General features: G+C 41.3%; 1 protein-coding gene across 1 annotated transcript; it reads right to left on the bottom strand.

Moving 5' to 3' along the window:
* Positions 1-1851: 1851 nt before the first annotated feature.
* slc37a4b (solute carrier family 37 member 4b) lies at positions 1852-22325 on the bottom strand. Its single transcript, XM_042500042.1, has 10 exons — positions 22258-22325; positions 17240-17695; positions 14446-14678; positions 10800-11046; positions 3085-3237; positions 2915-3000; positions 2707-2820; positions 2542-2607; positions 2290-2428; positions 1852-2201 (listed from the first exon to the last, which is right to left on the bottom strand). The coding sequence occupies exons 2-10, from the start codon at positions 17385-17387 to the stop codon at positions 2035-2037; spliced, it is 1353 nt and encodes a 450-aa protein (XP_042355976.1). The 5' UTR covers positions 17388-17695; positions 22258-22325; the 3' UTR covers positions 1852-2034.
* Positions 22326-22592: the final 267 nt, after the last annotated feature.

Here is a 22592-nt window from a genome sequence, read left to right as displayed (position 1 = left end):
AACATAACACTACTGGGTCTAAATTAAATTTCAGCTCAATCTTTAATGTTTTTATTTTGATCCAGGAATAACAGAAAATGTGCCTTCAAGGTGAAAAGGACAAGTTCAAAGATTAGCTGTAGTGCAGTCCACAGTGTGACGCTTATTAGAGGACTAAGATGGCAACACAAAGGCATAAATACAGGAGAAGCAGCGTGTGATATTTAACTCCTGTAAATCATTTAGAATGTCCCTGTCACATGTGAAGCCAATTCTTATAATAATGCCTTTCAGAGTGAGAGAACAGTTTCAGCACCACGGACAGCTTCTCAGCACCTGCTGGTTAATCAGCTGGTTCAGCTTCACTTCTCATGATTCATTCACGGCATTGTCCACACTGTTATATCATGCTTCCTTGTTGGTAAACAAACCGCTGATGTTGTGCACCTATCTGCCAGTCTGTTTTTCCCGTTGCCGTAGAAACGTTCAAGTCCAACTAAAGCCATGTCCATGGTGATCGCTGCTGTCATATTCTGTCTGCTTATCTGTCTCTACAGATAATGAGAGATAAATGCATCTATAGCTTTTTATTGTGATTGAACTGTTTAGAGCTGATAGAAAGGCTGCAGGTGTTGCATTGAACTTCTGCTGGTTTACAGATCAACACAACCCAAACACAGTAAAGTTACATTTATTAGGTATCCTTAGATGTTTCAAGTCTATTGTACAATCCCAGTAATTGGTGTTGACAAAACAAAGGTTTCTGAGATAAGAAAGTTCACAGTATACAATCAAGTAGTTACTAGTGTAACAGCTGCACACATGGCAGTGGCAGTGACATAAACATCTGCAGCAAAGGTCTAACGTTAATCAATGCTTAAAAATATGTCTGATCACAAAAGCTGTCATGGCCTTAGAAATCTGCATCAAAGTGATATTCTGCATTATGTAGCATTCAGCTGTATAAAAATAACACACTCTCTTACTTAAGTGAAATAATGAGCCTATTACATTTTAACAAATATGTGAGGTATCAGTAAAATGACCAGGACACATGCTACAATATTTGTTCAAATACCTTGACCAATAATAGTCTAGAATATAGCAGTAAATCCTCATTAAGTTAAATAGAACTGACCTCCACCAAAGGCAAGTTATGCAAAGAGTAGCATGCATCCTTCATCTAAAAAAAGTCCTTCTAAAACTTAAGATCCATGTCCATGTTCTTTTTAGTATACAACTTTTATAAATCTTGAATTTCTCTACATGAAAACTGCTTATAGAATGAAGTGGAAGCACTCAAATGTTAGCATGCCATGAAGAATTATCATCTTTGCTCTAAGTGTGGTTGAATATGAGGTAAACTGTGTGTGTGTGTGTGTGTGTGTGTGTGTGTGCGTGCAAGCGCACGCGCACGCGCGCGTGTGCATCTGTGCATGGGTCGGTGCGTGCGTGTGAGTAACAAAACCTGATTGTGAATCTAAAGTGGCTGACTGACTCACCTTGAACATCTCCATAAGACCAATTAAAGTGAAAAAACAAGTGATTGAAGATCAGTCTGTGTGACAGTGATTTGTTTGATTAACCGTTTGAAACCTGGAGCAACATCACTTTTCTTGTGCTCGATAAGACACCTTTCACAAGTATTTAAACCTTTGAACCCTAAGCACATTGGTGTGATTTCTTTAAAAAAAATGGAGGAAAAAGACAACTAGCCACTTGGTCGGAGAGATTCCACAAATGGACAGATTTAGAAAATTTTTCTTCCTCTTCTAATTATCTTACTGATATTATTTTTTAAAACTAAATTTCTTCATTTGATTTTTAACTAATTTCTTGCAAACTGATGGGTCATTTCTTCTTTTGTTGCTCATTGCTTTCTTCCCATGTTTTTGAAATAAAAAAATCAAGCCAATTTGCTTAGGTTTCAAGGGGTTAGATTTGTGTTGTATTCATGTGCAGTATTCTGTTTACAGAGCTGTCATTAATATAAGTCCTCAGTCCATCTAGTCACAAAACAAGACGTCATGAGTTGGCTTATTTCAGGGAGATAAATTAGTCCATTTTCTCTGCGATACATCCCATTTTGGTGCGCATGTTGCGTACAAGGAAGAAACCAACGGTGGCGATGGCCATTATCACCTCGGCTACCCAGAAAGCCATGTCCCAGCTGTACTGTTTAGCAATAGTGCTGAAGGGAAGCCCTGCCATAAAAGCCCCCACTGCAACAATAGAAAGCTTGTTTAGTAACATGAATACGTCACACTCAAATCCTACAGTAAGTGATGGTCATGTGAATCTGCAGCTTACCATTAGCCATCAGAGCTACAACAGCATGAGAGGTTCCACAAAAATTGGAGGGAGCACTTTCACTTGCTATCACTCCGAACAAGGCGATTGGTCCGTAAGAAGAAAATCCAAACATTGCACCAAGAAACAGAATCCAAATCTGTGAATGACAAGAAGAAAATGTGGAAAGAAAAATTGTGTCTCAAAAGCTTTACCAAGATTCAGCACAGCAAATGTTGACAGTAATGGAGCCCAGAAAGGTTTTAAGCATACCTCTTTTTCTGATACACCGATGAGAACAGAGACAGGATGAATGACTTGGACCCAAAGAGGAGCCTCCTGAGCAAGTACATTGAACTCTTGTGATATTTTTAACACAGGCAGCATGTTCATTTCAAGCATCTTACACAGTGATAAAAGAAATTATGTTGCAATTACCTTCGGAATTTCAGGTGTGATAGTGACTCTGAAGAGGTACATGGACACATACATACCAGCCATCATCAGAATAAGCAGGCTGTGGCGAGGGTTGCCGTGGGTGCCCAGGCCTTGCTGGAGGAAGTCAAAGACAGGATGTTTTTAACACTGATTCCCAACCCAAGGATTTCAGTCATTTGTGCCAAATACATCTCTCCCTGTCACCTACCTGAGCTACAGCTCTGTCAGAGAGGAAACCTGCTGCAAGGCTGCCCACAAAACCTCCCACCTCCAAGGCACTGGTGTAGGTGCTGCCTGGAAGCATCACAGTTGCAGTCAGCACCCACAACCACTTACATGAAGTGAACATCAGTGAGAAGCAAACATTCAAATGCATACCCATGAGAACAGTCTGGCCTTTTTCCTGCATGAGGAACAGCTGTCCCCAGTCAGTGGCAGCTGTCTTCACTCCGAACACCACCAAGTAGCCCAGAGACAGCACCCACAGGAAAGGAGACAGGATGAACTCCCTCAACGTGCTCTCGTTGTTGCCTGATGAGTTCAAGTTCAGACAGAGAGCCACATTCACATGCTCTAATAAGCTACACATCAGCAATAGCTCCATATAGATGCAGTGCAGCAGGGATACTCAACTCAGCTTGCTTTGTTTTTGGGACACTTTTGCAAATTGACAGAAAGCTAGGGGCTAGTCACAGCAGCTCCATAAATTATTGTTGGATTTTAGAACATTTCTAGAATTTTAGAATGTTATAGGATTTTAGTGGATTTTAAAGGATTTTAGGACATTTCTAGAATTTTAGGATGTTTCTCTGACTTTAAGATGTTTCAAGGATTTTAGGATATTTTTCAGATTTTAGGACATTTCTTGGATTTTAGAATGTTTTTAAGATTTTAGATTTCTAGAATTTTCAAACATTTCTCAGATTTTAGGACATTTCTCAGATTTTAGGACATTACTATTATTTTAGGATGTTTCTTGAATTTTAGGACATTTCTCGGATTTTAGGATTTTAGAACAATTTCTCATCAATTTTCAATAAATTCTATTTATAAAGCCCATCCATCCATCCATCCATTTTCTACCGCTTATCAGGGGTCAGGTCGCGGGGCAGCAGCCTCAGCAGGGAAGCAGCCTCAGCAGGGAAGCCCAGACTTCCCTCTCCCCGACCACTTTGTCCAGCTCTTCCCGGGGGATCCCGAGGCTGAGTCTCTCCAGCGTGTCCTCACCCTATCTCTAAAGGAGAGCTCAGCCACCCTATACAGGAAGCTCATTTCGACCGCTTGTACCCGTGATCTTGTTCTTTCGGTCACTACCCAAGGCTCGTGACCATAGATGAGGGCAGGAACGAAGATCGAGCAGTAAATGGAGAGCTTTGCCTTTCGGCTCAGCTCCCTCTTCACCACGACAGATCGGTGCAGAGTCCACATTACTGCAGACGCCCCACCAATCCGCCTGTCGATCTCCTGCTCCATCCTTCCCTTACTCATGAACGAGACCCTGAGGTACTTAAACTCCTTCACTTGGGGCAGGATCTCTTCCCCGATCTGGAGAGGGCACTCCACCCTTTTCTGGCTGAGAACCATGGCCTCGGATATGGAAGTGCTGATTCTTGTCCCCGCCACTTCACACTCAGCTGCGAATCGATCCAGTGAGAGCTCAAGGTCATGGCCTGATCAAGCCAACAAGACCACATCATCTGCAAAAAGCAGTGACCCAATCCTGAGGTCACCAAACCGGACCCCCTCAACACCATGGCTGTGCCTACAAATTCTGTCCATAAAAGTTATGAACAGAATCGGTGACAAAGGGCAGCCCTGGCGGAGTCCAACCCTCACTGGAAACAAATTCGACTTACTGCCGGTTGCATGGTTTGCCTCAGAGGGCTTTACAGTGTACGACATCCCTCTGCCAAGACATGTGGCCGCAAGTCCGATGACACGACTACAAAGTCGATCATCGAACTGCGGCCTAGGGTGTCCTGATGCCAAGTGCACATATGGACACCCTTATGCTTGAACATGGTGTTTGTTATGGACAATCTGTGGCAAGCACAGAAGTCCAATAACAAAACACCACTCGGGTTCAGATCGCGGGGCCATTCCTCCATCCCGCTCCTCCAAGTCTCACTGTCGCTGCCAACGTGAGCATTGAAGCCCCCCAGGGGGGCAGTGACCCGCGTCCTGGCGAGGGAAACTTTGGGCCATTTATTTCTTTCATCATAAGGGGTCTGGCTTTTCCTGACTGAACAGGAAGTTCAGCAGCACATTGACTGCCTTCCTGCGCACAGCGTACACAGGGCCCAGGATGAAGCTCCCCACACAGAAGGACTCCCCAAACTTCCCACATAAACCCTTAAAGAAACACAGAACACCAATGACTTTTTGACAGTAAAGAAAAACATGACTAACAGTTTCTGACACTCCGCAAAAAGGACACCCATCACCCACCCCTGGAGCTGCCCGGGCCAGGAAATGATCATTGGCCAGTGCCCCGTGAAGGATCCTCCACTGCAGGTCCCCTGACCTCTTAGGAAGTGGCTGCTTGTAAAAGACCCTACATCTGAACCTCACAGTGATGTCCTCACCCAGCACCCCCCTCTACTGATCCTGACTGATGCCCTGCAACAACCTGATGTTCCTGACCTTCACACACACCATGTAAAAGGCCCTGCCACTGGCCTGGCCAAACTGCCCCAAACGTCCAGCCTCCATTCTCTGCTGACACCTACAGAGCAGGAAACTCCGGCACCTCCTCCCCCTGTGGCACCACTGCACCGTTTCTCACAGAGTCCGGCAGAACCCCCAGCACCTCCCCAACAAACCCCTCCATCAGTCTCAGGGAGCTCAGTCACCTCGCTCAGGTGACAGCTTTGTGATGCCCCCTCTCATTAGCTGCAGTCTTAAGGTGGAGGAATGCACCAATTGCAGTGGGAACAAAGCGCAACCAAGGCCCACGACACAGTCGCAGCCTCAGACAGGACCACAGTGACGTCACAACAAGACAAAGACCACGATCAAGGTGAGCCAGAGGTACAGCATCAGTGCAGTCACAGCACGAGCACGGCCAAGGGCAGGGTCGCAGCATCAGCACAGCTATAACCATGATCCAGGTGCAGCCAAGACCTAAGTGATTTGTTGGGGCAACCAAATAATAGGGAAATTTGACCAATTTTAAATTAAATTTAAAATTTAAATTAAATTAAATTATTTAATTATATTAAATTTAAATTTAATCAATTCCCGAAATATTTTTCAGGACAAAAATAGTTGTGAACATCATGCTCGTCTCTACAGCTTTTAAAGCCTTTCTGCTACAATGCAGGAAATGATCATTGGCCAGTGCCCCGTGAAGGATCCTCCACTGCAGGTCCCCTGACCTCTTAGGAAGTGGCTGCTTGTAAAAGACCCTACATCTGAACCTCACAGTGATGTCCTCACCCAGCACCCCCCTCTACTGATCCTGACTGATGCCCTGCAACAACCTGATGTTCCTGACCTTCACACACACCATGTAAAAGGCCCTGCCACTGGCCTGGCCAAACTGCGTTTTTGTTTCCTATTCATAAATGAATAATGAAATAAATTGTTTTTTTATTTTTCAGTTATGGATTTCAAATTGAATATCAAAAGAACAAAGGATACCTGGATTCATATTGTGTACCTATACATGTCTGTACATATTTCTGTTCCTTTGACATGTTTTTGTTTGTTTTTTAAATTTATCTCTCAAGGTGGTGAATAAGGATCCAGATAAGCTGACAATCTGGAAGCTTTCAGAGACATTGAACTACCCCAGTGCCTCCTATTAAATCTATTTATTTTCTACAGTGTTGAGATGACACATCCATTTCTACAGGCTCACTTTTATTTTCACATTCCAGTCATCACAGACTGACATTCTGTTTTTACTTTTTGTTGTTCGTGTTTTCTGTGTAAAAAAGAAAAACCGTAAGGTTCTCAAGGTGCTGGACATTATCAGTGATTACTATAGTGTCGTGACCAAATGAAGCGGTACATGTTGAACTTGATCATAACACTAACAGAGGCAGAGTACCTGTGCGTTTTCTTTAAAAGTCTAAATTTAATCGATTCCCGAAATATTTTTCAGGACTAAAATAGTTCTGAACATCATGCTCGTCTCTACAGCTTTTAAAGCCTTTCTGTTTGTTTTTAAGTTTGTGTGTAAAGCAAATGATAATCTGTCAGACGTATGTGAAAAGTTTGTTTTTGATTTGGTTGCCTTTCACAGAGAAAGCCTGTTTTTCCATAAATCTGCCATGTGACACACTTCAAATGAGTCAACCAATATGACTGCATTGTTTTCAGGATGTGAAAGGTGGTAGAAGTGATGAGTACATGTTCCCCGGCCTCTACAGCTTTGGCAATGAAAGAACCATTCAGAGTGATCTCTGAATGCATTGTGAGATGTTTTCCACTTTCTTTAGACCGCCAGGTGATACTAACTCCGTCCTGATAGTATTCAATACTTAATAATAGGGAGGTACAGCAATCCAGCCTAGAGGTGACAAATGCATGTACTAATTTTTCAGTATCTGACTGGGACAGGATAGGTCTAATTTTTGCGATGTTACGCAAGTGAAAAAAAGCAGTCCTTGAAGTTTGTTTTATATGGGAGGCAAAAGATAAATCTTGATCAAATAAAATTCAGAGGTTCCTTACAGATGTGCCAGAGGCCAAGGTAATGCCATCTAGAGAAATTACATCGTTAGAAAGGGAGTTTCTGAGGTATTTTGGGCCAAGAACATAACTTCAGTTTTGTCTGAATTCAACATCAAGAAATTACGGCTCATTCAGGCTTTTATGTCCTTAAGACATGATTGAAGTCTAGATAGCTGATCAGTTTCATCTGGTTTCATAGATAGATATAATTGTGTATCGTCAGCATATCAATGGAAATTTATAGTGTTAGTGTTTTTGACATGCATCTGTTTCTATTATTGCCCCCCCACCCCACCCTCTCTCTTTCTCTTTCCTTTTTTGCCATGATTGTATTTCATTTGCTATTTACGACATCTATTGCTCGTCTGTCCGTCCTGGAAGAGGGATCCCTCACTATCCTCTACCGCTCTTCCTGAGGTTTCTTCCTCTTTTTTTTCCCCGTTACAGGGGTTCTTTTTGGGGAGTTTTTCCTTGGGTGATGTGAGGGTCTAAGGGCAGAGGGATGTCGTACACTGTAAAGCCCTCTGAGGCAAACCATGTTTTGTGATAATGGGCTATATAAATAAAACTGACTTGACTTGACTAGTTCTAATAATGTTGCCTAGAGGAAGCATATATAAAGTAAAAAGGATTGGTCCTAGCAGAGAACCTTGTGGCACTCCGAAGCAGACCTTAGTATGCACGGAGAATTAAAAGGATTAAAACAGAGACCAGACCTGAATCAGAAGCAATCAATTCATGTCATTATTAATTTTTACTTGTGCCGTCACTATATACTATGATGAAGTCTAAAGCCTGACTGAAAGTCCTCGAATAAACTATTATCTTGAAGAAAGTCACAGAGTTGATGAGCAACCACTTTCTCAAAGATTTTAGAAATAAAGGGGAGATTGGATATTGGTCTATAGTTAGCTAAAATCTCAGGATCGAGAGTGGGCTTCTTTAGAAGAGGTTTAATGTCAGCTACTTTAAAGGACTGTGGTAGATAGCCCGTTAATAAAGATGCATTGATTATATCTAATAAATAATTGTCTAATAAGGGTAAAGCTTCCTCAAGTAGTCTAGTTGGGATGGGGTCTAACAGGCATGTTGATGGCTTAGATGCAGAAATCAGAGTAGAGAGTTGGTGAATGTCAATGGGCGAAAAATGGTCCAAATAAATTCCAGGCCTTGCTGCCATATCCAAGCTGGGGGTCAGGGAGTCTGGGGTCAGGTCAGTTAAGGGCAAGAGCTGATGGATTCTATCTCGAATAGTTAGATTTTTATCATTAAAAAAACTCATCATTACTGAGGGCCAAAGGAATACAAGGCTCTATAGAGCTGTGACTCTAAATCCTTGCTACAGTGTTGAAAAGAAACCTGGGATTGTTTATATTTTCCTCATTTAACGATGAGTAATAGTTTGCTCTGGAATAGTGGATTGCCTTTCTAAACGTATTAAGACTATCCTGCCAGACAGGCCTGCCAAACGGGACTTTTCCAGGTTAGTTGATTGCCAATTTTTTCAAATTTTCACAATATTTGTTTTATTTTGCGGGTCTGGGGTTTAAACCATGGAGCTATTTTTCTTTGTTTCATTATTTTCTTCTAAAAGGTACAACAGAGTCAAGAGCTGATTGCAGTGAGCCAGTAGCACTATCAACAAGACAATCAATTTGAGAATGACTAATGTAGTAAAAGTGTTCTCAGTCACATTGAGACATGGTAATGAGTTCAATGCAGAAGGAATCAATTCCTGAAATTTAGCCACTGCACCATCGGACAGACATCTAGTATAGTAACTCTTGCTGAGAGGCGCGCAATCGAGTAACAAAAAATCGACAGTTATTAAATAATGGTCTGACAGAGCGGGATTCTCAGGGAAGACTATTAAATCTTCAATTCCGATGTTGTACGCAGGGACAAGACCTAGGGTGTGGTTGAAGCAGTGGGTGGGTTTATGTATACACTGACTGAAGCCAATTGAATCCAATAGTGTGAAAAATGCAACACTGCATGCCATTATTTGGGGAGTTTTTCCATATTCACTGTGAGGGTATGAGGACAGAGGGATGTCGTATGCTGTAAACCCCTTTGAGCAAACTGTGATTTGTGATAATGGGCTTTATAAATAAAACTGACTTGTCTTGACTTACTCGAAAGTGATCAGACAGGTGTCACTGGAATTCTGTTTCAGATCTGAAATAAACTGTACTTTGTTCCAGTCGGTCCCAGTGGGCCTGTTAGGTGTGTGAGCTCTTTGTGCTAAAAGAAATATTAGAACAATGTAAAAAATCCAAGGATCAAACAAAAATCTAAGATAAAAAAGTAAAATATATCTAACATTAGCATTAAAATGTGAAAGCGCATGTTTTTACTGTTGGAAAATTGTTGAATGTCATATATAATAAAACATTTGTAAGCAGACTATATAATTAAGAAATACTGTACATGCTCAGAGAAAGACGCTCTGGACAGAGTTCATCATCCTGGTGGTCTGAGATAAGAAGCTTTTTCTGAGTCCCTCTGTTATGGACTTGTGGCTACACAGATGTGAGAGTATGGAAGCAGAAATAATCCATGTCAATAAGCAGAGATCTGGGCAGCATTTCCAAAAACTATTTTCACCCAACCTAATTTAATTCTGTTGGAAGGACAGAATTTTTGGAGTCTCTGAAAACTGCAGATTTAATTACTGCCAAAGGATGTGTGATTGGCTCTAGGGCTGCAGTTTAAACTTTTAACTTTTATCAAAATTAACTGTGTCATATTTTCTGAACTGTCACTCTTTTCTGACAGTAGTACGTGAGACTGTGGATGTATTAAGAGACCTGGATACAGCATTAGCAGCAAGGCCCCATTCATTCCTATGAAAGCTGCTCAGAGGCGCACGAAGCAAAAACTGCTCTATTTCTAGCCTTATCTTACAGTCTAATCATTTCAGCTGTAATAAATATAATTTGATAGATATATCTTTCCCCTGATTGTGTGAGTCTAATTCTCCCAGCTCCTGAATGTGTGTTCATTTTGTACTTTCATCTGTTTCAAACTGTGACATTGTATTGTCACTCTCACTTATTTGTTGATTACACAGAAATAAAGCATTTGGGCTTAGCCATGTATCTGCACTTGTGCAAGCCGTGGGGTGTTCTCATCCATCCAGTGTGTCACAGAGAGCTCTGACAAACCTCCACACACTGCAGTTTTTACAGGCTCTTGGGTGGTGTGGCAGTTACCACAAGTTTGTCATACATACTCATCATAAAAATCCCAAGTGTGGGTGTTGGGGCACACCCATTGTTGAGATGTTATCACCAAAAGGGAGTTAACATGGCAGCCTGTGATTGACATGCTTTGAGTTAACCATCTTCAGGTACACAGGAAGTGACTTCTCACCCTCCTGTAATCCACCGCTCACTGCTGTCTTTACTCACCTCCCTTTGCCCCCTTACTGGCAGCCACCTCGATGCTGGGCAGGCCCACATTCTTTGGTTCATTCTTCACAAACACCACACAAATAATTGAGAAGCAAGCACAGAAAATGCCTGACATAGTCAGGATAGTCCTCCAGTTGTAGTACTGCAGAAGCACAGTGACCAGGATTGGCCCCAGACTCCCAGCCAGGTTCATACTGCAGGACAGCACGGACCACCATGTTCCAAACTGGGAGGGCTCAAACCACTGATTGAAAAGAGACACAGGAGAAAAGAAAGCGCAAAAGAGTAAACATCTCCAATATCCTACAATACCATTTATTTTAATATCATATGCTTGTTTACCATGGTCATATGTTGTATATGTTTATGGTTACTTTCCATGTTCCACTATCCTGAAGCAGCCCACAGGTCACGCTCCATTTCATTGTATTATCTTTCAGAAGAAAAGGAGGAAAAGAAAAAATAGCAGCCACACTACAAAAGACTCACCCCGTAATAAACACACTCTTGCATTTACACCTTTTTTATACGATCAACACTGCTCAGATTCTTCTTATATTTCACTGCTGCTGGAGAAATGGCATTAGACGCACATGCCTTCATGATGTAATACAGCTGAAGGCAACTATGAACATTTCTGACACAGCATTCCCCAACAGAGTGACCAGTAACTTGAGAATCCACTGGGCAAACTCTTTAAGCCCCTCAACCTTTTTTAACACCATGTTGATCCACAGTGTGTGATAGCCAGTCAGTTGTGGAACAGAAGCTGCAGAGAACTGGACAAAATTTGGAACTATAAAAGATTACTCACTAAAGAAGAAAAAAAAAACATGTAGTCAAAAAGGTCTTTCTTTTGTAAAGATCTACTGGAGATCTTCTATAAATAGTTTCTGCTGTAATCTGATCCCCTCTAGCACACTGCACGTATTCCAAAGCCCATTTATTCTTCACCCTTTGAACACTCTTCAGGCAGCCTCTTACAAGCCTCCAGTTGTCTCTGAGCATAAAATCACTGAGTGTGTTCTGGCTTGCTTAAAGACTACCTGCTATTAAAGTCCATTCAGCAGGCCTTTATGATCCAAAATCTCTTCATTAATGTGAGACTGCAGACTGAGGAAACCCTGTAAATTGTCAAACTACCACCACTGCCAATATCATCACTTTGGACTCAGTCACTAGGCAGGTTTCCATTAACCCTCAAATTGCACAAATTGAAATTGTATATATAAAATATGTCTGATGGAAACAAGTCAATTAAAAAAAAAAAAAATGCTTTTCCACAATGCGTGAGGTGGTATTTCAGGCAATTCAAAAAAGCCATATTTCACAAAACTCCAATGGAAACATTTTTTGGCTCTTGTAGGTCACATGATGCTATGGCTATGTGCTTGTCAGTAGGAACTGGCTCCCTCATGATGCAGCAGGAGCTACAAGAGATGTTACTGCATCACATAACAGGTCATCCTGAAGTTTTAAATCCATAATTCTTCTGTGAAATCATGGACTATCATCTCCCAGAAATCCCTCATACGTGGCCACTCCCACATATAAGGGGCTCTTTGTTCCATTATCGCTCCATAAAACGCCTATGTGGCCTTCAATTGGAAATAATGACGGCTAGTGTGGTGGCTGCGATAGAAATAAAGCTGCTAATGTTTTGAACAACCATCACCATGCTTCTTAGAATGTTATCACCAGAGGAAAAGTTGCAGAACATCACTCAATTGAAACGCAGTCATCTCACAATTGTGTTTTATCAACAATTCAAAAATATCACTTAAGTTTTGCACAAATCTGTAATGGAAACCCTCCTCGTGTCTCATACAGGCTTACATCTCCTCAAAGTAGACAAAGCTACCTCTGGCCGAAAGGTCAGCACCGACTGACAGCACAAACAGGATTCCTCCAAACACCTCTAAGTAAGAGACAGGAGCCCTTTCTTTCTCACAGCACAGAGAGAAACACTGACAACACGTCTGGTAGCGGGTGGCTCCTGCTGCAGAGTTACACCAAGCAACAGCCTCCAGGGATGAGAAATGAAGCTAACGTAGAAGTGCCAAAAACCGCAGTTCCTCTAATGACCACTTGAGACTGGCTCCAAAACACAGTCAGTCCCCACAGACCCCAATGTTAAAATGCCAAACTTTACAGCAGAAATTAACAAGTTTAAAGTTACAAATTACAGCTTTGAACTCCGCCCTTAAATATGCGCAGCTTAAGTCTTAATAAAATGTAAACAGATGAGTTATAAAAAGAAATTCACCCCCTGTACAGTTATCATGAATAATGAAATTATATAGAGAGTATAGTTATAGAGACCGAAACTGTTTTTGCACCAGGCTAAACATGTTCATTCCTGCTGTAAAGTTGGGCATTTTAACATTTCCATGAGGTATCCACATGAAAAGATCCTAGATTTCCCAGCAGAACATTGCATTGTAACAAGATGATCAATATTATCTCAAAGGTCAGTGGTTTCAATATTTTAGCTGATCTGTGTATATTGTAACATCCCTAAATGAGCAGGCAATGAGATGTTAGTCAGTTTTCTTGTGGCCTCTTTATTTCACCCTGAACACAGGTTACTGTAGGCCGTAACCAACGCCAACACAAAACAGTAGCCTCCCTCTCCTAACTCTGCACCAGCCAATCGCTCAGCTTTCCACATCCGGGACTTGCTGCCCCTTCTTCCTCCCCAAAGAACACATCCCTCCCTTAGCTCCCAGACAGTTACAGGTGTGCTAACTCCCGCGACTCACTGTCACGGGAAGCTGACATGACAGACAGGCTTCAAAGCGTCAGAGCTGAGAACATATGCTTGCTTCACTGACCTCTGGAAATCTCAGTGCTTCATCAACAGTCATCTTATCTGACTACTGTCTCTAAACAATAACAGATCTAAGTTCTCAGTGGTTGGAAATATTTTTGTTACTTGAATGTGGTCAGAAGGAAAGATGAAGAACATCACTAGTCTACATAGTGGTACTACGACTCTTTCCACTGCAAGAAACACAACCCCAAACCTCCTAAAACACCTATACTACGACTGACAGCACAGCAAGGTGAAGCTTGCCTCCTCGGCCGCTGAGCATGGCTGCAGCCCTGCACTGATTTAACAACCCAAACTGGACTTTCATGGTGGACAGCTGCTAAAAGAGACAGAGAACTAATGAAGCATGTGGCTGGATGTACTATTGCCTGTTTCCAGGACTGGCTTTCTGTGTTTCAGATGGGAATATGCTGCATTCCACTGCAAGTCGGAAGTCGATAATTCTGTGTCAGTTTTTCTGACTTCGGATCTAAATGCGTGCCAGTGCATCTACTCCGGAAAACATGGACGCCTGCAGGAAACTCATGTTTGTTTGGCTAGCTTCTTCATATCAGAAGCATTTACTGAGGACCCACATGAGCTACCACAGCACCATCAGTGAAGAGAAATGTTGTATGCTGTAAGTCTATGTCTTCCTATCTATAGTAGTGTAACGCATTACTGTTGGAGTAATAAGTAACAGGATTATTTTTCAAAAGTGTAATGAATAATACATTTTTTGAATCCCATTGTGGTGTTAAGAGTGTGATCTGAACATGACACTGAATGAGGGATATGTGTTGCATGCTGTGGCAGACAGGTTAGTGTTACCTTGCGCAGCACTTTCCCACAAGGGGGCCAGCCACAGCCTTGTCCCAGGCCGTTGATGAACCACAGCAGAGCAAACATGGGGACAGTGGAGGACCAGGAGAAGACTATGTTGATGCCCCCCACCAAGAAGAGGCCGATGGAGAAGAGCCAGCGGGCACTGATCTGATCCGAGAGCACGCCGCTGATGAACTTACTGATGGCGTAGGCCATGGTCTGACTGCTGGTGATGAGACCTGCAGAGACACCATAAAGGTTACGCTCAGAAAAATGTACGGACTGTATCTAAAGGAACACAGTCTGGGGCTTTGTACTGATGCAGGTAACCACAGTTGGATGACAACTGAGATTTATGTCACTGCCAAAAATATGAAATTAATCTGTAAATATTCTCTCCCTCTGCTTGTGTGATGCTCACCCTCAGTAGTGGTACATAAAGAGACTTCTCTACAATAAAATATGATGACACTCTTGACATGAACCCATCATCAACCATGTGTAAAGATAGACAGAGGGTGAGGATCATCTTTTCGGGATGGCCAGTTCGTTAGTCTGTCATGATGTCTGTCAGTTTCCTACTTTAGTCAACATGGAAATTGTGATACAGATATTCATAGTCCCCTCACAATAAATCCTACTGACTTAAATGATATCCTGACTTCTTCAGCTCACCATGAGGCTGACATCTGTGGTTCAGGGTGAAATCTATCTACTACGACTATGAGATGAATGGCCATTAAATGTCACTTAGAAATGTATGCTCTCCTCAGGAAGAACTGTAATAAGTTTGGTGATCCACCCACTTCCCATCTGTAATTTAATTGTTATTTCCGAATCTAACGCACATCTGTCCGTCCTGGAAGGAGAAGTCACTCTTCCTGAGGTTTCTACCCTTTTTTCCACTCGTTACAGGTTTTTTTTTTAGAGAGTTCTTCCTTAGTCGTTGTGAGGGTCTAAGGGTTTGCCCTCTGAGGCAAACTGTGATTTGTGATAATGGGCTTTATTAATAAAACTGATTTGACTTGACTAGCACCATCATCCACAGTGCAATACAATCACAATTGGGGACGGCGGTCAGCTTTTTATCTAAGGCATAAAGGGACCCCAGCAGAGTGCATGCTTCAGCAAAGTCTTCAGCACAGTCTGTAGATGATGATGAATCAAGTCAATTACAGTACCTGACAGGGCACAGACCAGTAACAAAACATTCACAGTCAAACCCACACACAAACAACAACATCAGACTATCATTTCTTTAACACAGACCCAAACAATGCTGTACCACAACCAAACACACTATCAACATGCCAAAGAAGGAGGCAGATGTGTTACTAATACACAGAATCTAGGCCCGTGCCTGTCTTACATCTTTCTTAGGGCCCACTTTAATATTACACACACTCATAGCACTCTGCACACAAAATGCGCTTTTCAAAGTCAAGCTTTAAAAATATTATACATTAACATGATTTTCTACTTTCATTGAATTGATTTTTTTCACCAAAATCATGTATCATGTATTTACTTTTTCTTTTTCTACGGAAGTCTGTTATTACAGATAAAATCTGACTGATACTGTACACTGGCTACCTGACACTCAGAGAATTGATTTTAAAGTCCTACTGCTGGAGTATAAATCATTGTGTGGCTCGCACCCAAATATATATCTGACATGCTTGTGACATATGAACTGCCGAAGGCCCTCAGGTCATCAGGGGCCGGCCTACTGACCGTCCCAAGAGTCTGAACTAAACATGGTGAAGCAGCGTTTTCTTTTCATGCAGCACAGACCTGGAATAACCTCCCAGATGATTGATGAGGACTCTGACCACTTTCAAGTCAAAGCTAAAAACTTTACTTTTTACACACTGCCTACTCCACCCACTAATGACTGCTTACTTATTTTTTTGTTTTATCTTTGCACCTTTTGTCTGCATTTTTGCAATTTTAATGGTGATTCTCAAAAATAAAGTTTTCAATTTGAAATGTGCTGTACAATTAAAGCTGTCATGCCTTGCCCTGACGTTTGGATGGTCAGGAGCTGGGCTGATATTTCAGCCTTCAAGTAACAGACGTTCACACTGGAAATAGGTCCTCAGTCCTGACTATTGTAAATCTGTGAAGGTAAAGTGTATCAAACTAGTTAGATAGCTAGCTACTTACATAACCTACAGCGCCTCCATTAGCTTGTGTGACACGAGCCTCTGCAATGAAGGAAGTGGCAGACATGACGACTTACATCAAGGCTAAGAAATGGTCTGGTCCACTTTAGCAGCATCTGAATTCGTTTAACAAGATTCTTCTTGACATTCATTTGGGAAATATATTGTAATTTTACAATTACAGATAAGAGGAATACATCAAAGCTTCAACCTCATAAACCTGATGTTTTTACCCCTTTTGGGGAGGTCCATGTCTTAATTAGATAGATCAGACCCAATTCCCAGTCTCCTTTGCCCTGGTAATTCAAACTATGCCTTGAAAATTGGCTTGTAATTAGTAGATTCTTTGGGTTAGATGCTGCTGTTTTGGCTTGTGCTAACCAGGCAGATATTAAAATGACCACTAACTGGGAGGACAACAGATCACACAGCTGTCCTTTAGTGCTGGATCTAACCTGTGTAACTACAGCAACAAAACGTTTGATGATCTGACCTTGTACAGAGTAAGAGCTCCTGCACTAGACCCCTTCAGCTACCACCACAAATACAATCTGATTGCATTGCACACCTAAGGGCTTATCGGAAATATTGCTTAAACAAACAAACAAAAATTAATAAATTTGCTATTGTCTCACCGAGGTCGTCTTTGTCCAGATCAATCTCCTCCATCACAGAGGGCATGACGAAGGAGAATGTCTTCCTGTTAAAGAAGTACAGCGCGTAGCCGATGAACATGCAGAAGAAGATGGTTGCACGATAGTAGCCGTACCCTGCAGCCCCCATGGTTGCACTCAATCAAAACAAACCACACAACTTCAGGGGTGATGAGGAAACACAATAATTATTATCTAAGGGTCTTTTCTTTGGCAGAGTCTAGTATTCAGGTTCTCTGGCATCTAGATTAAAGCCAATCAAGTTGAGAACTGCACAGGGACAATGGAGATAAGCCACAAGACGTAGCATTGGTTGGGCAGCACTGATCAAAGATGTTCCATGGGAGTACGCCTCTTCTCGCAGGCTGGAAGCTCTGTCTGTCTGTGAGGCTGCTGCTTGTGGAAGTGAAGACTGATGAAGGACACGTCACAGCTGACCTGAAAATTAAAGCACAGTTATAAATAATAGGAGTAATTATGACTGATTATTTTAGAACTGTAGATGATTAGCACATATTGAAATGGACACTTAGTTTGAATTGGCTAAATGGCAGATAGATACAGTGGCCCTGAGATCTTAACACACTGCAAATTAAGACTAGATATACTGGCATGTGGTTGTATGCCTCCACGCACCAGTTAAAGATACACTTACAGTTCACATCCATGTCTGTGAAAACATGGATGCTTCACACACATCTTCCCCCAAGCAGCACACAAGATCTCCACAATCAGGACAGTTTACTGGCCAGTGTCACAAATTCAGTATGAAATGACCAAATATCTCTCATTCTGTTCTTGAGATATGATGTCCAGTAATGGCCAGAAAAGTCTTTATGATGTCATAGTGAAGTTGACCTTTAACCTCTTGGATATAAATGTCATCACTTCATCATTTTATCCTATGAGATATTTGTGTGAAATTTTAGCGTATGCATTCCAATTCCAAATTCATATGAATGGCCAAAAACATGTTTTATGAGTTCACAGTGACCTTGACTTTTGACTTTCAACTACTTAATTCTAACCCGGCCACCACCACTTAAAATGAAACATTTTGGAAAAAACAAATGCAATATGATCATCTCACATCTTCATCACATTACATTAATGCAATGACTACAGATGTCCATCGCGGCGCGGTTGCAGGGCCCGACTGGAAGCAGAGGTGCAAAATAGCCTAAACTTCACCACTTCCTAGACTCCAGTAAAATTTAATCTTCCTCAGAGAATCCCTCCAGTCCGAAGAGCGTCGGGGTCAGGCGTTGTCCTGATAAATAAAAATAATAAATTTATCAGGTCTGAAAATATTGCTGCTCAACCTCAAGAGACGAGAGGGGCCGAGAGGAGCAGCAGAGACCAGGAGAGACGAGGAGTCCAGGCAAAGAATAGATGAATGATATTTATACAAATTGTACAAACGGTAAAGAAAATATAATCCTTTTTATGTTTTGGCCACAGACAGTCATTATAATCATACAGATTTTGCCACGGTGGTGTTTTGAAGTGGTAAATTTTTGCGCGGTGGCAGCTGCATCTTGGTTGCTTGGCAACTATCATATCTGTCAAAAGTTAAACTTCGAGAGCGGCTGCGAAAGTTTCGTCTTCATTGGAAAGTGATTCTTACGATATGATATGATATGACAAAGAGGAAGTGAAAACGCCGACATTCATCAGAGACGGATCATCCAGATCCACTCCGGCTGATGGTGAGCTCTGCTCCGCAGCTGACGTGAGGGACAAACAGTAGGGGAGACTGAGGACAGCTGTAACACTGTCTCTTTGAGGGCCCATATCAAGCTGAAAATGTGTTATTGCTCTCAAATTTTGACACCAAGTGCTGTGACGGAGGCTTTAACAAGTAGCAATGTTTATAACTTTGTTTTGGTTTTTTTTTGCAAAACAAAATGGCATAAACAAAATAATAAAACAAAATAACAAGAATGAAGAAGACATGCAGAGCAGGGAGTGACAGAAAACCCACTGGGCTTATTTGGAGCCTCCATCTAAATAATGCCAAAATTTTACTAGATATGGAATTCTGGCCCTTCTTGTGTTAACATCAGTTTTTATTCATCTTCCCAGATCTAATAAACACAATAAACACAGAGCCTGCGGTTTTGACCCACAATGGCTGAAAGAATTCACCTGGCTCAGACACAAAAAGGAGGGAATGAGGAAGAACAGGAGGCTGAAATGTTCTTCCTCTGGCTGTGAACTGTGTTCATAAAAACTAACTTTAAGGCAACTGCCCTGTGATGGGGTCACATGTTGGTGATGTTTAAAGTCTTAGTTTGTGTTGTGAACAATTTTTCTTTTTTCCTTTAAGTTCACATTTTTGGTTCTTTCAGTGTAAATTAGTATGTTTCTACTTTTGTATATTTTATCTAAAGAACTACTAAAACACATTCAAATAAAATATACTAACTGAAAGGATGCATTTTGCCATCTTTTTAAGTTGTTATAAATGGATTAGCTGATAAGTACCTGAAACGGTGGTTAATTGGCATGAATCTAATATGTTATGAAACTGAAAAATCTAAACAATTTCAATACCGCCCTATTTGGAGCCAGGAAAAATCCCTGGGAGAGAGAGAGGGGATGACATGCAGCAAGGGGCCAAGGCCGGAATCAAACCCACGAGGACATAGCCTCTATGCATGGGGCGCCCACTCTACCAAATGGGTGCCCCTTGACCACCACATTCTAATCAAATCATTGATAATGAGTGAATGTTTCTGTCAAATTTGAAGAAATTCCCTCAAGGTATTGTTAAGATATAATGTAAAAAGAATGAGACAAAGTCAAGGCCACAGTGACCTTGACCTTTGACCACCAAATCTAATCACTTAATCGTTGAGTCCAAATAAACATTTTTGCCAAATCTGAAGAAATTCCCTCAAGGTTTTCTTGAGATATCGTGTTCATAAGAATGAGACGCGGGAAGTCACAGTGACATATTATAGTCACATATTATTATGCTTCTCATCTGCTCATTCTGTTACCATAGTTTATGTTTTTTTTATACTTAAGAATTAAGTGTTTTTTAATGGAGTGTTTCAGTTAAAATTTCATATGATTGTACATGTATAACCTGAGTGACAATAAATATCTCAATTCTTGAATCCACTCAAATATAATGAGCATATTAACACAGAAGTTGTCTATCCAAAAAAAGGACCTTTTCAGCAAGATGATGTTTTAATTCAACAAAAAATTAAATTAAAACTTAAGAATGATGATATAGAAGATCTGTAGTCCAAACACCCTATGACAAGCATGCATACATTCAATAAATAAATATGAATGGACAAGAGGGAGAGAGTGGACAACCATTCTTGTAAGTGACAACCATTTCATTTCACATTTGTTACTGGATATTCCTTTTTTAAAATCTTAACTCTGTTCTTAGAAATGAGGTCATATTTTTCACGGAATTGTCCATGTTTATTTTTAACATGCATGAAACAACGTATGAGTACACAGGGTAAAGTTTCTGAGATAAGAATCATCGTCAGCATTATACAGCACTTTTTTAAGATCGATGTTACAAAGTGCCTCAAGAGGGCAGCAAAAACAAAAACAGACAAGTTTTATAATCTTTACTTTTTTTTAAAGAAAATTGATAAATAAAAACAGTTTGACATATATAGACCAATACAGTGAAGATGTGCTTTTAGTGGTCCATCCTCACAACATCATCACGGTGGAAACACGTCAATAACAGCCGCATTGGTATAATCAATGAGACCAGTGTAATCATCTTTTCCTAAGTCCTTATGAATTCTCCTTTACATCTTTCCTTAACCTCATGATGTTTTCCACTGAGGTCAATGAAGAGTGGTTAAAAAGGGGATTACTCTGACTATTCCACCGCAGCCTTCTTGTTGTAATAGTATCTGAATCAAGCAACCACCATGTTTAAATTAGCCAAAAAATGTACATTTATAATGCACAAACAGCAGCAGCAAGCACTGCACAATGTAATATATAATGTAATATTCAATGTGTAGACATTTGGTTCAATGTGTAGACATTTGGTTTTTAATAAGTAAACAGCACAAATGTTCCTCTAGTATCTGGAGATGTCTCTCTGGTGTAAGTGATGCTGTGTGATGGACAGCTGACCTGCAGCCACCTTGATACCTTGTTATTGCCTCTCATCTGTCACAAGTTGAAAATTCTGAAACATCAGCTCAGTTCACTCCAGTAGGCTGCCATATAGATGTCAAACTTGTTTGTTTTTTAGTAATTTAAATAAGATACATTGCATATTTTTTCCACATTTTATTGTAAATGTCTTCTATTCTTGTTTATGTTTCTTGTTTTTTTGCAATACTTCTTTTTCCCTGCAATTTTTTTTCTCTCACCGTATTTACGTCACACACAAATACACCAAAGTCCATTCCTTGTAAAGGGATGGGGTTTCTCTCGGGTAACCTGACCCTAACTCTGACTTGGGCATGTGGTTTGGAGGTCTTCGGTCAGCACCCCTGACTATCAGGTGTCCTACACGGAGAGAAGAAGACCGGCGTGGTTGTAGTCTTTTTTTAGAAATATAAAAGTTAGAGAGGAAGTCCGAGGACCTTATATGACCGCTGAGTATCGTTTCCAGTCAGAAGTCAACACAATATTAGCTGTGTCCTCACGTTACTGTAGCCTATACACACACTTTAACAAACTGTATGTAAATATTATAGCTGAGTGAGGCTGCACTGACAGAGGCTCGGAGCACACTGACTTTACTGATGGCAATGGACTGAAAAACTCCCTCAACAGGACCAGCGATGGTCCAAATCCTCCCGTTAGTGAACGTTAAGCTGCTGCTGCTGAACTGATTTGTGTCGGTTCGTGTCTCTGAGTGAGACAGTGAGACTCAGTCTGCATGTGAGCAAATACGGACAGAGTGAGACACAACGATGCTCGGCTCTGTCCCTGTCTACAGCAGTTTACCGTCTCTGTCCTCCGCTCGAAGAGGAAATGCCTGGAAAGCTGCTTACCTCCCAGCACCGTCCCTCTTGCTGATCGGCTGATCCCAAGGACAGCGCGCGTTCAAGAATCTGCAGCTTTTGAGCGCGTCACCGTGACACAATACGTAGGCGCTACGTAGGCTCTACGTAGAGACTAAGCCATAGGCTTCGCAAGCGACCTCCGCCGCTGAGTGGAGTGGTGTGTGTCTGCTCAGGATTTGATTTTGACCTCATATCAGAGTGAGTTCAAAATCTCATGAAAGTGGACTTTGCATTCATTAGGGTGTTAATTACCAAAAAAGTATTATTTTCAAACAATGTAGGTCTTTTGTAAGTGCTTTTAGGGGGAATCATATTAGACACCT

The sequence above is a fragment of the Plectropomus leopardus genome, chromosome 13, assembly GCF_008729295.1.
Source record: "Plectropomus leopardus isolate mb chromosome 13, YSFRI_Pleo_2.0, whole genome shotgun sequence".
Classification (NCBI taxonomy): domain Eukaryota; kingdom Metazoa; phylum Chordata; class Actinopteri; order Perciformes; family Serranidae; genus Plectropomus; species Plectropomus leopardus.
Note: the sequence above shows the minus strand (reverse complement) of the source record. Positions and strands in the feature narration are given on the sequence as shown.